Raw genomic sequence first — 14,814 nt, forward strand, 5'->3', positions numbered from 1 at the left:
CTGAATGCAGGGGGATGGAAAGAGAGGAGAGAGAGAGAGAGAGAGAGAGAGAGAGAGAGAGAGAAAATAAGAAGGATCGCTTCTCGTCTGTGTTCCGTCAAGGGAGAAATTACACATTTACGGAGGTTTTTTCAAGCGGCGAAGGGTTCCATAGATCAAAACCAGTGGATTTACGAGCCAATTTTCAACATGAAATATAGACACCAGGAATCCATTTACCCATGTTTACCAGCCTCTCACCACCTCCCACGCTCAGGGATGAAGTTTCCCCTAGGTACAGATCAAGGATCACCCCCCCCCCCCCACCCCTATCCGTAACCATTAGTGGAGAAGATGCATTACTGACCCCAGATCAGCATCTCGGGGCAATGTACACCTCCTTCCACTGAAAACAGCTTGTGAGTCCCTCAGATATGCTCTCTCCTGTCCAACTCCAGCAGGTTCCTCCAAATGAAAAGCATATGGCATGATTACAAACACACGCAACCACAGTTAGAAATAAACCATTCAGATGGTATTTACAGTGCCTTCAGAAAGTATTCATACCCCTTTGACTTATTCCACATTTTCATGTGTTACAGCCTGAATTCAAAATCTTGCCACAGATTTTCAAGTCGATTTAAGTCAAAACTGTAACTAGGCCAACCAGGAAAATTCAGTGTCGTCTTGGTAAACAACTCCTTGTGTTTTAGGTTACTGTCCTGCTGAATGGTGAATTTGTCTTCCAGTGTCTGTTGGAAAGTAGACTGAACCAGGTTTTCCTCTAGGATTTTGCCTGGACTTGGCTCTTTTCCGTTTATTTTGATCCTAAAAAGACTCCCTAGTCCTTGCCGATGACAAGCATATCCATAACATGATGCAGCCTCCACCATGCTTGAAAATATGAAGAGTGGTACTCAGTGATGCATTGTGTTGGATTTGCCCAAAAATTCAATAAAACAGTACATATAACATTATTACACCACTACATATCTAAAATACAACATTTACAATAGCACCATACATACACGTGTAGAGTGCATGCTCTGGCGTGTGTGTGTGTGGGTGCATGTGTGTGGTTCTCCTCAAGTCTGCATTGTTCCATAAGGTGTCGTTTTTTCTAAATCTGATTTGACTGCTTGCATGAGTTACTTGATGTGCAATAGAATTCCCTGTAGTCATGGCCCTTTGTAGTACTGTGCTTTTCCCCGTCTGTTCTGGACTTGGGGACTGTGAAGAGACCCCTAGTGGCATGTCTTGTAGGGTATGCATGGGGTGTCTGAGTTGTGTGCTAGTCGTTTGAACAGACAGCTCTGTGCTTTCAACATGTCAATACCTCACACAAAGACAAGTAGTGATGCGGTCAATCTCTCCACCACTGTGAGCCAGGACAGATTAACATGCATCTTGTTGTTCTCTCCGTGAACATTTAAGCCCAGCCGTGCTGCTCTATTCTGGGCAAAGTGTAATTTGCCTATGTCCCTCTTTGTGGCACATGATCATATAACTGGGCAGTAGTCCAGGTGTGACAAAACTAGGGGTCTGTAGGACATGTTTTGTTGATGGCAATGTCAAGAATGCAGAGCGACGCTTTATTGCGGAGAGAACTCTCCTCATCTTAGCTACCGTTGCATCAATGTTTTGACCATGACAAACTGCTCAATTTCCACATGATTAATTACAAGATTTAGTTGAGATATAGGGTTAAGTGAATGATTTGTCCCAAATGCAATGCTTTTAGTTTTGGAAAAATTTAGGACTAGTTTATTACTTGCCACCAAATCTAAAACTGACTGCAGCTCTTAAGTGTTGAAGGGATTTCACTTGCTGTGGAGGGCTGACGTGTATAGTGATGAGTCATCAGCATACATAGACACACCGGCTTTATTCAGTGGCAGGTCATTAGTAAAAAATATATATAAATAAATAAATAAGAGGCCTAGACAGTTGCCCTGGGAAATGCCTGACTCTACCTGGATGATGTTGGAGAGGCTTCCATTAAAAAACACCATCTGTGTTCGGATAGATAACTTTCGATCCATGCTATAGCAGGGGATGTAAATTCATAAAACGTACGTTTTTGCAGCAGCCGATTATGATCGATAACGTCAAAAGCTGCAGTGAAGTCTAACAAAACAGCTCCAACTATCTTAACAATTTCTTTCAGCCAATCATAAGTGCCCTCCCTACATGTTGAGCGCACTATAAGCGTGCTGAAAGTTGATTCTTCATTTACTGGGAAATAGCATGGTATCTGGTCAAAAGTTTACTAAGGGTTGGTAGCAGGCTGATTGGTGGGCTGTTTGAGCCAGTAAAGGGTGCTTTGCTATTCCTGGGTAGCGGAATGACTTTTGCTTCCCTCCAGGCCTGAGGGCACACACTTCCTGTAGGCTTAGATCGAATAGATGGCAAATAGGAGTGGCAATACAGTTCGCTTTCATCCTCAGTAATTTTCCATCCAAGTTGTCAGACTCAGCTTGTCATTGTTGATAGACAACACTTTTTTTTTTTTTACCTCTTTTACACTCACTTTACAGCGTTCAAAATTACATTTGTCTTTCAGAATATTCTCAGTTATTCATGGATGTGTAGGTTCAGAATTTGTTGTATGCATGTCATGCCTAAACTTGCTAATGTTGCCAATGATTTATTTTATTTTAGTAGTTGTAATGAACGAACCATCTGATTCAATGAATGATGGAGCTTTTGCCCAACATTTCATTTAAGGTGCTCCAAAGCTTTCTACTATCATTCTTTGTGTAATTTGTTTCATAATACAATTTCTTATTTTAGTCGCATGATTTCTCAATTTACAGTACATTTGCCGATCAGCTGTTGTAACGCAACATTATACAAAATAAGAAGCACGGACAGACACAGAAATGTCACAGAAACAGAAACAATAACGCTTGGGGAAGGAACCAAAGGGAGTGACATATAGGGAAAGTAATCAGGGAAGTGATGGAGTCCAGGTGAGTCTGCTGACGTGTAGGTGCGTAACGATGGTGACAGGTGTGCGCCATAACGAACAGCCTGGTGATCAGAGGGAGCACAAGTCACAGTACCCCCTCCGACGCGAGGCTCTAGCCGCAGGACGCTGACCAAAATGACGATCAGGAGCTGACCAGTCACCTCTACTGAGGTGCGGGAAACCTGTCAGTCCGGCTGAGACGCGGGAGCATGGTGACCTAGAGAGAGAGCATACATGACGGTACCCCCTCCCCGACGCGTTCAGCTCCAGCCGCAGAATGCCAACCAAAGGGATGTCTTGGGGATCAGGAGCGGACCGGTCACCCCTGCTGATGCACGGCAACTTGACAGACCGGCTGAGGCAGAGGAACCTGGCGATCCAGCTGAGGCATGAGAGCCTGATGAGCTGGAGCCTAGCTATCCGGTGAAGGCATGAAAGCCCGATGACTCGGCTGAGGCAGGGGAGCATGGTGACCCGGCTAAGGCATGAGAGCAGGCGGAGGCGGGAGAGCCTGGCGATCGGTCTGAGAGTCGGTAGCGGCTCCCGGACCCGATGTCATTCCCACCGAAGAAGAAGAAAAAAAAACACTCAGCCAGTCCAGATGCTTCCCTTAGGTGAGGCGTTATTCTGTAACGATGTGCGGTGAGGGTTGGGAAGCAAGTTCAGGGAGTGAGTGTTTTAATAAATAAACTAAACATAATACAAACTATGAACAACGCACAGACATGACACAGAAACAATAACACCTGGGGAAGGAACCAAAGGGAGTGACATACAGTGGGGAGAACAAGTATTTGATACACTGCCGATTTTGCAGGTTTTCCTACTTGCAAAGCATGTAGAGGTCTGTCATTTTTATCATAGCTACCCTTCCATCTGTGAGAGACGGAATCTAAAACAAAAATCCAGAAAATCACATTGTATGATTTTTAAGTAATTCATTTGCATTTTATTGCATGACATAAGTATTTGATCACCTACCAACCAGTAAGAATTCTGGCTCTCACAGACCTGTTAGTTTTTCTTTAAGAAGCCCTCCTGTTCTCCACTCATTACCTGTATTAACTGCACCTGTTTGATCTCGTTACCTGTATAAAAGACACCTGTCTTTTAATCAAACAGACTCCAACCTCTCCACAATGGCCAAGACCAGAGAGCTGTGTAAGGACATCAGGGATAGAATTGTAGACATGCACAAGGCTGGGATGGGCTACAGGACAAGCAAGCAGCTTGGTGAGAAGGCAACAACTGTTGGCGCAATTAGAAAATTGATGAAGTGCAAGATGACGGTAAATCACCCTCGGTCTGGGGCTCCATGCAAGATCTCACCTCGTGGGGCATCAATGATTATGAGGAAGGTGAGGTATCAGCCCAGAACTACACGGCAGGACCTGGTCAATGACCTGAAGAAAGCTAGGACCACAGTCTCAAAGAAAACCATTAGTAACACACTACACCGTCATGGATTAAAATTCTGCAGCGCACGCAAGGTCCCCCTGCTCAAGCCAGCGCATGTCCAGGCCCTTTCTGAAGTTTGCCAATGACCGTCTGGATGATCCAGAGGAGGAATGGGAGAAGGTCATGTGGTCTGATGAGACAAAAATAGCTTTTTGGTCTAAACTCCACTCGCCGTGTTTGGAGGAAGAAGAAGGATGAGTACAACCCCAAGAACACCATCCCAACCGTGAAGCATGGAGGTGGAAACATAATTATTTGGGGATGCTTTTCTGCAAAGTGGACAGGACGACTGCACCATATTGAGGGGAGGATGGATGGGGCCATGTATCGCGAGATCTTGGCCAACAACCTCCTTCCCTCAGTAAGAGCATTGAAGATGGGTCGTGGCTGGGTCTTCCAGCATGACAACGACCCGAAACACACAGCCAGGGCAACTAAGGAGTGGCTCCATATGAAGCGTCTCAAGTTCCTGGAGTGGCCTAGCCAGCCTCCAGACCTGAACCCAACAGAAAATCTTTGGAGGGAGCTGAAAGTCCATATTGCCCAGCGACAGCCCCGAAACCTGAAGGATCTGGAGAAGGTTTGTATGGAGAAGTGGGCCAAAATCCCTGCTGCAGTGTGTGCAAATCTGGTCAAGAACTACAGGAAACGTATGATCTCTGTAATTGCAAACAAAGGTTTCTGTACCAAATATTAAGTTATGCTTTTCTGATGTATCAAATACTTATGTCATGCAATAAAATGCCAATGAATTACTTAAAAATCATAAAATGCGATTTTCTGGATTTTTGTTTTAGATTCAGTCTCTCACAGTTGAAGTGTACCTATGATAAAAAAAATTACAGACCTCTACATGCTTTGTAAGTATCAAATACTTGTTCTCCCCACTGTATAGAGAAGGTAATCAGGGAAGTGATGGAGTACAGGTGAGTCTGATGACCTGCAGGTGCGCGTAACAATGGTGACAGGTGTGCACCATAACGAGCAGCCTGGTGACCTAGAGGCCGAAGAGGGAGCACAAGTGACAGCTGTGCAGCCAAACTAATTTGCCATTCCTTATGCCTGGTCCCTCAACCATACACGTTTTTAACACAATTTTTTAATTCCTTATCAATCCATGGGGATTTAACAGTTTTTAAAGTACTTTTCTTAAGGAGTGCATGTTTATTAGTAACTGGAATAAGCAATTTTATAAATGCGGAGAGGAAGACTTTAGTGCCTTTTGCAAACAGGATGCATGTTTTGGTAAATGTTTATTCTGTACAGGCTTCCTTCTTTTCAATCTGTCATTAATATTAGTGTTGTGGATTAACTACAATGTTGATCCATCCTCAGTTTTCTCCTATCACGGCCATTAAACTCTGTAACTGTTTTAAAGTCACCATTGGCCTCATGGTGAAATCCTTGAGCGGTTTCCTTCCTCTCCGGCAACTGAGTTAGGAAGGATGCCTGTATCTTTGTAGTGACTGGGTGTATTGATACACCATCCAAAGTGTAGTTAATAACTTCACCATGCTCAAAGGGATATTCAGTGTCAGCTTTTTAATTTTTAAAAAAATTTCAATTGAATCCATTTTAAATTCAGGTTGTAACACAACAAAATGTGGAAAAAGTCAAGGGGTGTGAACACTTTCTGAAAGCCCTGTAAATACCATCTGAATTAATCAAAACCCCAACGTAAATCAGTCACTTAAATAACACACTCGAGATGAATGAGTAAAAAAAGCGCCAATTGACACTGAAACAAACTCACTTTTTCACAAGCTCAAAGATAACCATGCGCTGTATAAAAGCGAATAAAATATAGAATCATTAACGGAAATCCATTTATTTCAGCAATCAAGTGCATTCTGGAAGCTAATTTATTTCATGCGTCTGGATGCTTGGGTGGACATATCATCCTCATATATCCCATCCTGGGGATCAACACATCTATATTCCTTTCGGGGAAGTAATATGACATATCAGTTATTAAATATGTTGTCCTACTATACCTGGTAGAGATTAATTCCTATAAGTGGCCCTTATGCCAGTGTAATGGAGGAATTATCTATTGGCCTAATTGTTAAGATGGTGGTTTCTCACGCAGTAGACCAGTGTTCAGATCCCACCTGTGACACCATCAGTTCATGACGTTTTAGACTAGTCAAATGCACAGACACAGCAACCCTACAATGCTACACTTCTCTGGTTGTCATGGCAGGATTTTAAAGGTGAATAAAAACACAAGAATGACTGTATTTATGCTAATGAAAATATTAATTGTATATAAAAATGATAAGATACTGCAATCCTCAAGAGTCATCCTTTTTTTGTGTGTGCCTGTGAGGACACACATTTGTTCCGGGGTTGATGTCAATTCCTTTAAAATTCAGAAAGTAAACTGAACTTCCAATTGCAATTTCTATTTTCCTCAAAGCCTTTACTGATGTGTGCATATGAATGAGTGAATATCAGCAGATAAGCTCCCTCGTCTTTCCTACTGAGGAAGCGTTTGGGCGAGCTGAGGTCTCCAAATTACCAGTTGTCGTCTTTCTGGAGCCAGACTCCCTCCATCAGCACATTGCCGTGCTCCTCGGAGAATTGCCAGTTGGCTTTGTAGCGCTGGTCCCCTGTGCCCTCCGCGAGGTCCCAAAGCTCTATAGACAGTCTCTCCTCAGGCATGTCCAAGAAGTCCATTAGGTCAGAGGTCATGCCCATTATCTGGAGGTCAAAGGTCCTCGGTGTGACAGTGGAGGCTAAGTACTGGGCCAGGGAGGGGCTGAGACGGTTGGCTGGTGGAGTCGGCTGAGGCTGGCCTTGCCCAGTGCTGTCCCACAGACCTGTCAGGTTCTTCATAACCTCCAGACGACAAGGTTCTTCAGCTCTATAGGATACAAACACAGCCTCACAACACCTTGTTCCTGGCCTGGTTCCATACTGTACTGGCATGTGTTGTCGCCAACTCTTCCATCATTGTACAGTATGGAACCTACCTCGTTTGTAGTCTTCAAGGGAAATCAGAGTTATTGAATTCTATTGGGTCATTAAATTAAAAATCATACAAATTCCATAATACAGTATTAGCTGTAATGATATTTACCCAGTGTCTGTATTGTTCCAGGCGTCTCCTGTGGACTGACCAGGCTTGAGCTGGGCCAGATCTCCAGAGATGTCCTTCTTGGCTGCTCTCGGGCACCCGCTGCTGCCATACACCTTATCGGCTGACCTCTTCCTCTGTCGCTGCTGCTTCTGTCGTAGTGGGCTGGGGTCCTTGGGGCCCCTGATGCTGGGGACCAGTTTAGGCCTCTTGGGCTGGCTCACCTTCTGTTTCGCAATAAAATCCTTCAGCCTCTTCCAAGAAAGGTACGAGGATACCTGACTGGCTTTGGCACCGGCCTCCACATGCTGCACAGCACCCTGGGACAGCTGGGTCAACTTAGGTCTCTTGAGCTGGCTCACTTCCTGATTGACAGTAGGACTATCCTTCAACCATGGAATGTAAAGATTTCTTGCCTTCAACAGCTCCACTGTCAGGGGGCAGGGAAGGTCATGACTGGCATTGGCCTCCACATGGTGTACAGCACTCTGGGACAGCTGGGTCAGCACAGGACTCCACACAGCCTTCTGAGATGAGCCTGGAAAACCAACCCTTCTCAGGATCATCCTGATTGCTGAGGGATTTGTGGGGTGGACACACAGGTTGGACTCCCAAACCTGAAAAGTGTGTTATGAGTTAACAATTGGAATTTCTAAATACATGGACATCATGATTTGAAAGGCTCTGGGAATCTTTTCTACACTAGTAAGGATGGCTTTTTTTAAGCCTACAGGTCAAACCTGTCGAATTGTTTATAAAAAAATGTATTATTAGGGTTACCTCAAAACAGTAAACCTGTCAACAACTGAAAAACGAGCAAGTATATTTGCCTACTCACGTTGCCCATTTTTGAATTCCTTTGTTGAGAAGTTTGGATAAATCTTAGTTTGCGCTGAATGGAAGTCTGCGATGAAAGATCTTGTTTGAAATGTCATCCAAGTAATAGCCTTTCGAATTTATTTGTTGGAGTTTATCTACCTACAGATTCTGGAATGAAACGTCATAAAAGAGCGCACGGAATAGTGGCGTTGCCTCCATTTCAATGCGCAACCTTATAAACGTTATCGGTCTCAGCTTTTGCACTGAGTTTTCTAATATGACCAGCTATGCAGTTATTCCTGTGTGATATCATTAAAATCTTCCCTAAGTAAATCATTAAAATCTTCCCCAAATATATATACATATTTTAAATATCGATAATTCTCATTCAAAGAAACGTGCATACTTCACCAGCCAACCCCTTTTACGTGACATTTGCATACAAATTCCTGCCCAAATGAGCTCAATAGCATCATTGACATGCAATTAGAAATATTATGAGAAATCTAATGCTGTTCCAGTGGCCAGCCGTAAACAAAAAAATAACATGGTCTAATTAACATATTAATGAACTAATTTGTAATTTCACTGGAATGGCAGGCAAGGCCAACATGTCATGATCTTATAGCTTTACATCCCATTCATTTTCAACATTAATTGTTTCGGAATAAATCTTACATCACTGCTGCAGAGCATGATTTACATTTAGACCGATTAGTACTTTGGTATGCTCCCTGGTAAAGCGACGGGTCTATGAGCACAACACGTTGAAAATACGTATTTTTTGTTGTTGTTGCTGGAAAGACATTTAAAAGCAGCTTTTCAACTCCTCTCCGTCACACTCTGTTCTGCGCTGTCTTCTCAATCTCGTTCCACCCCATGCCGGATCTTCTGGTGTTAGCTTCAAGCTCGTGCCTTTAGAGGTTGTATGTGCTGATTACAGACCGATTATACCACACCGATTCTAGCATGACTTCAATACGGGAACTATGCTACAAATGAGATATCAGAACACAAGACCATTTGAAAAAAAAAAATAGGTTTATTGATTTGGTCAATCTTGTAGGTTGCTTTCAACTATTTTCTGATTCAGCGAGGACAGCAGCCCATTTTAGCTTGATCAAAAACTCTCCCACAAGCCAAGATAAGCAAAAACCTTTTGACTTATCTGAAATGGCACTTTCCATGGCTGTTGCTTTTAATGCAATGACAGGGGGTGCCTCCACTAAGAGGGAACACAAAACGACATAAGCAAGGTAACAAAACAGCATGATGAAACAACTGTGGTCAGAGATTGCCCTTATTTATGGGCCTGGGCCCGGTTTCCCAAAAGCATATTAAGGCTAAATTGTTAGAATTTAGCCTTAAGATGCTTTTGGGAAACCAGGCCCAATCTCAAACAGACAGTAGGCTCATCTCTCCGCCATGGCTCTATTAGCTCGGTCTGGCTATTTACAGTTTATCTGGCCTCATCTCAGCCTTCACAAAGGAGGGAGAGGAGGAGTAATGAAAAGGAATGTCAGTCGTTGTATTTGTCATGGTATTGCTGTAAAGGGGAGAGTAGATGTTGGGCCTGGGGTGGTGGTGGTGGGGTGGGGGGGGGGTTATTGTACAGGAGCATCAGTCACATTTGGGGGGGGGGGGGGGGGTCTTGGTTGTTTGTTATTGGGGGGGGGGGGGAGTGATGGATGACAAACCCTCTCCCCCTTTCTCCAGCCCTCCGCTCTACAGGCCACTCCACTGAGGCCAGGGTGGGATGTGACCTCATCCTCTCTCCTCTCCTCCTCAGTCACATAAAACCCCAGGGCTCATTTTCCACGTCAAAGCCTCTTCACCTACTTGATGGACGAGGATCTGGAGGCGGACTCTCTGCGTTTATGCTGGAATGACAAAGAACGCACCAAACGCTGTCAGCCATTGGTCCAGAACATATCTGCATAATTTCACATGCAACTATGACAGTGCCCATTGGAACACTGCCGAAATGTATTCTCTTTGACAAGTTCTATTCAGCCAACTCCTGTTAGACAGCCGGGCTGTATTCATTAGGGTACACTATATCAAAACATATAGCGACGGACAACGAAAACAAGCATTCCTCATAGGACAAGCTCCGGTCGTCCCTCGTTTATATCAGTTTTATTCCATATGGTGCCTAATGAAAACAACCAAGGTTTGTGTGCGTGGGGTGGGTTAAAATACTTGAGTTGGGGGTGAGTGGGGCTCCCACCGCATCAATGATCTGCTCCTTGGCCTCCCCATTGATGTCATCGAGGCCGGGCACCTACAGACCACCCAGTCCTCCTCCCCCTGGGGGCCTGACAGGGCCCACCCCTCCTCCAGCCTTCAGCAGCAGGGCCTTGAAGAAGTGGCGGAGCATCTGTTGTTCGTACTCAGATACCATGAGCCTGCTTCAGCTCCTTGACCAGCACCATGCCAATGAGTAGCTCATTGAACATCTGGACTATGTCCTCTGTGGGCATGGGGTTCAGGTCTACACAGAGAGAACAGAGTAGGGAAAGATGGAGTTAGAAACACGCAGGACGTACCACTTTGAGGCCCTGATTTGGGTTGTGTGAAACCGCAATCCATTGTCAGTAACCAAATTGTTTGCCTGGTTTTACTATTCCTACATGGATATGCAAACTCAATAAAGGCGTAGTCACTCCACTACCTGGTAAGAGTGCGTTGGTATTTTTGGGATGGTCTCTCTTACAGGTTGAGCCATTTTTTTTGTCAATACTTTCTGAGGTCTGTTTTCTCTATTCAGGTTGGTGTGGTAGATGTGATTTATATCGCTTGTGTGAGATAGTGCCTTGGTTTGCTTTCCGTATCATTTAGTCCTAGGATACGGTGGTGGTAGGTGGTATGGCTAGCTGCACACTCACCCACTTCCCGCTCCGTCACAAACTCCTCAATGGCCTTGATCTTCTTCTGGCCTACCGAGCTCGGCAGTTTCATCTGTAACACGCACACACACACACAATAAGTCGGGGATGTCAGGAATATGGGGATAAACTGACAGATTATCCGAGGAGAACTCCACTCCTTTAGCCCTAATGCATTTTGCATAGAGAGTAACGGCTCCCCATCAGTCTTTCAGACGAATAAGCTCCCTCTGCTGCTACGTCTTACAGATATTAGTGCGCCACTAGCGGCATAAATCATGGTTTTTGCTAATGAGAGCTAGGACTGTGTCCCGCCTCCCAAATGGCACTCTGTTCCCTATAAAGTGCACCGCTTTTGACCAGAATCCTATGGGCCCTGGTCAAAAGTAGTGCACTACCTAGGAAATTAGGGTACTATTTGGGACTTAGAGCCAGGCCTAACATGCTCCAGCCACTCTCAGCATACATCACAAGCTATGAGACCACGCATGCTAGACCGGTGAAATAAAGTCAAATAAATTGATCTTTTGGACCCTTGTAAAAATGGAACGTTGGTGGAGAGTTTTCCAAAACCATCTCAAATTGATTGTTTGAGACGAGTGCTTTATATTGGCCTTTTGTAAAGTTGAGGTCCTAGGATGATATTTTTGGAGGGGAACAATCTAAGCAAAACCCATATGCTGTTCCTATATACAAATCATATGCAACTGATCGTTTTAGTGAATGGCCATGCTTACCCTCTGACTGCGCAGTGAGACTCCAGCTGATTTGAAGTCGGGGAATATGATGCCTGCTATCTCAGGAACAGCTTGTTGTGGACAGACGGAGACAGTAGAGAGGTGAGTAAGACAGACTTGGTCACTTTTTTTTAAAGCAGGGTGGCATCAGGGTCCTTTTAAATGCAAAACACACTTGAAATCGTAACCACACAAAAAAAATATTGATAGGAGTTGAGAATTGCACGGGGCCTATATTGGAGGGAAAGGTGGAGCCCTTCACCATATTTCTCACAACTATCAAGATATTCTCAGATCTCTACAAAAGCATGGGGTGGGGGTGATGGTTGATTTACCAGTTTCTCTGTCTCTCGTTTCAGTGGGAGCTTCTTCTTGCTGGCCTTGCGCTATGCACGTCTCATCTGTGTTGGTGTCGGCGGCAGTGATGAGCTCCTGCAGGACCTGGGCTTTCTTCTCACGCTCCTTTTTCCTGCTCTCAATCATCCGCAGCTCCTGCATCAGATACTCCTCTTCTTCCACCTGCAGGGCAAAACGAGGAAGTGCAACGTGAGTGCTGGGTCATGTTCATCAGGACAAAAATGAACTGAAACAGGGAGGTCCTGTCTGAACTTGTCCACTCAGAAAGCTTATTTGAGTTTTCCGTTGCAAAACGTTTTGCCCTAATGAATACGACCCTGGACTATAACACAGCATGAAATGTTGGATCCAAACTGGGGAATAAGCTGCACCTTCAAAACACTAACAGTGGAATTGTCTTAATAATAATAGATTTATTTTGAATAGCACTTTTCATACAGAACCTCACAAAAATATATAATTAAAAACAAAATCTGCCAGCCAGATGGCAGTTCATGGGATATGGTCCTCCACAGCTGGATGATGATGCAGTTCATTAAAGGAGTAGGTTAAGTGGAGGTGGTGTCGAGGGTCCAGCCAGGGAGGGAAAACATGTCAGACTTGAGCATAATCCTTAGGCACCCCTGTCTCTAAAGTTGTATCAATCCCATTGATTTATAAAGCCCTTTTTTACATCAGCCGATGTCACAAAGTGCTGGACAGAAACCCAGCCTATAACACCAAACAGCAAGCAATGCAGATGTAGAAGCACGGTCGCTAGGAAAAACTCCCTAGAAAGGCCCGAACCTAGGAAGAAACCTAGAGAGGAACCAGGCTCTGAGGCGTGGCCAGTCCTCTTCTGGCTGTGCCGGGTGGAGATTACAACAGAACATGGCCAAGATGTTCAAACGTTCATAGATGACCTGCAGGGTCAGATAATAATAGTCAACGGTTGTAGAGGGTGCTGTTGGTCAGCACCTCAGGAGTAAATGTCAGTTGGCTTTTCATAGACGATCATTCAGATTTAGAGACAGCAGGTGCGGTAGAGAGAGAGTCCAAAACAGAAGGTCCGGGACAAGGTAGCGCGTCCAGTTCACAGCTACTCCTACTGCGGTTTCCTGCGAATCTCGTGACGCGCAACAAATATGTAGATCTTGGGCTCTGTCCATGTTGCAGCCCGGACCTTGCTCAGCGTGCACAAATGTAGTAGTAACGCTCCTTCAGGTAATCCGTTGAACGTTTCTGAAAGCACAAAATCCTGGAATGTTTACGGGATGTCTATTATAATGGAAAGACATTGTATTTCATGAAGTATCACTTGCTTTTAAAAATGCCAATATTCAAATTGAAATGACTCCTGACTGCAATGTGATTTGTGGATTCAAATGAAGTATTTAAAGTGTGTGTGTAGGAGCAGTTGTGGACGACGATGAAACGCAGGTCAAACAGTTGGTCTGTCTCTGCTTTGGTACAGCCGTCGTCATGGAAATACATCTGATACTCCTGCTCCGGGTACACTGGCACCTGCACTGCCTAGAGATGGGGAGGGGGGGGGGGGGAAACAGGGGGAAAGCGGGAGAGAGACAGACACAGGGGGAGAAGAAAAGAGAGAGACGGGGGAGACAGGTGTGTGCCTTTCCAAATCATGTCCAATCAATTGAATTTCAAGGATGATCAATGGAAACAGAATGCACCTGACCTTAATTTTGAGCCTCATAATAAAGGGTGTTTTTTGCAAATATTTTTAAAAAGAAACCTGTTTTAGCTTTGTCATAATGTGGTATTGTGTGTAGATTGATGAGGAAAATGTTTTATTGAATACATTTTAGAATAAGGCTATACTGTAACAAAATGGGGAAAAAGTCAAGGGGTCTGGATACTTTCCGGATATACTGTGTGTTACATTTCATATGGTATGTATTAATTTGTGAATGTCCATCATCCATTTTGTATGATATGATATGTTCTGTAGAGCTACAGTGCTTTCTCCTTTTGTTCTTTTGACACACATCCCACTGGGCACACACTGGTTGAAACAACATTGATTCCACGTCACTTCATTGAAATTAAAAATCAAAAATCAAATCAAATCAAATTTATTTGTCACATACACATGGTTAGCAGATGTTAGTGCGAGTGTAGCGAAATGCTTGTGCTTCTAGTTCCGACAATGCAGTAATAACAAGTAATCTAACTAACAATTCCAAAACTACTGTCTTGTACACAGTGTAAGGGGATAAAGAATATGTACATAAGGATATATGAATGAGTGATGGTACAGAGCAGCATAGGCAAGATACAGTAGATGGTATCGAGTACAGTATGTACAAATGAGATGAGTATGTAAACAAAGTGGCATAGTATAGTATAAAGTGGCTAGTGATACATGTATTACATAAGGATACCGTCGATGATATAGAGTACAGTATATACGTATGCATATGAGATGAATAATGTAGGGTAAGTAACATTTATATAAGGTAGCATTGTTTAAAGTGGCTAGTGATATATTTACGTCATTTCCCATAAATTCCCATTATTAAAGTG

General features: G+C 44.0%; 1 protein-coding gene and 1 pseudogene across 1 annotated transcript; both read right to left on the reverse strand.

The window, feature by feature from the left end:
• Positions 1-6,809: 6,809 nt before the first annotated feature.
• On the reverse strand, positions 6,810-9,185 carry LOC110522871 (uncharacterized). The gene is made up of 3 exons (XM_021601324.3): positions 8,326-9,185; positions 7,491-8,104; positions 6,810-7,274 (listed from the first exon to the last, which is right to left on the reverse strand). Exons 1-3 carry the CDS (start codon positions 8,332-8,334, stop codon positions 6,926-6,928), a joined length of 972 nt encoding a protein of 323 aa, XP_021456999.3. The 5' UTR covers positions 8,335-9,185; the 3' UTR covers positions 6,810-6,925.
• A 956-nt stretch (positions 9,186-10,141) lies between these two features.
• On the reverse strand, positions 10,142-13,984 carry LOC110522971 (DNA methyltransferase 1-associated protein 1-like; annotated as a pseudogene).
• Between the last annotated feature and the right edge of the window lie 830 nt (positions 13,985-14,814).

Source organism: Oncorhynchus mykiss, chromosome 5, assembly GCF_057628025.1.
Source record: "Oncorhynchus mykiss isolate SJ-2025 chromosome 5, ASM5762802v1, whole genome shotgun sequence".
Lineage (NCBI taxonomy): Eukaryota > Metazoa > Chordata > Actinopteri > Salmoniformes > Salmonidae > Oncorhynchus > Oncorhynchus mykiss.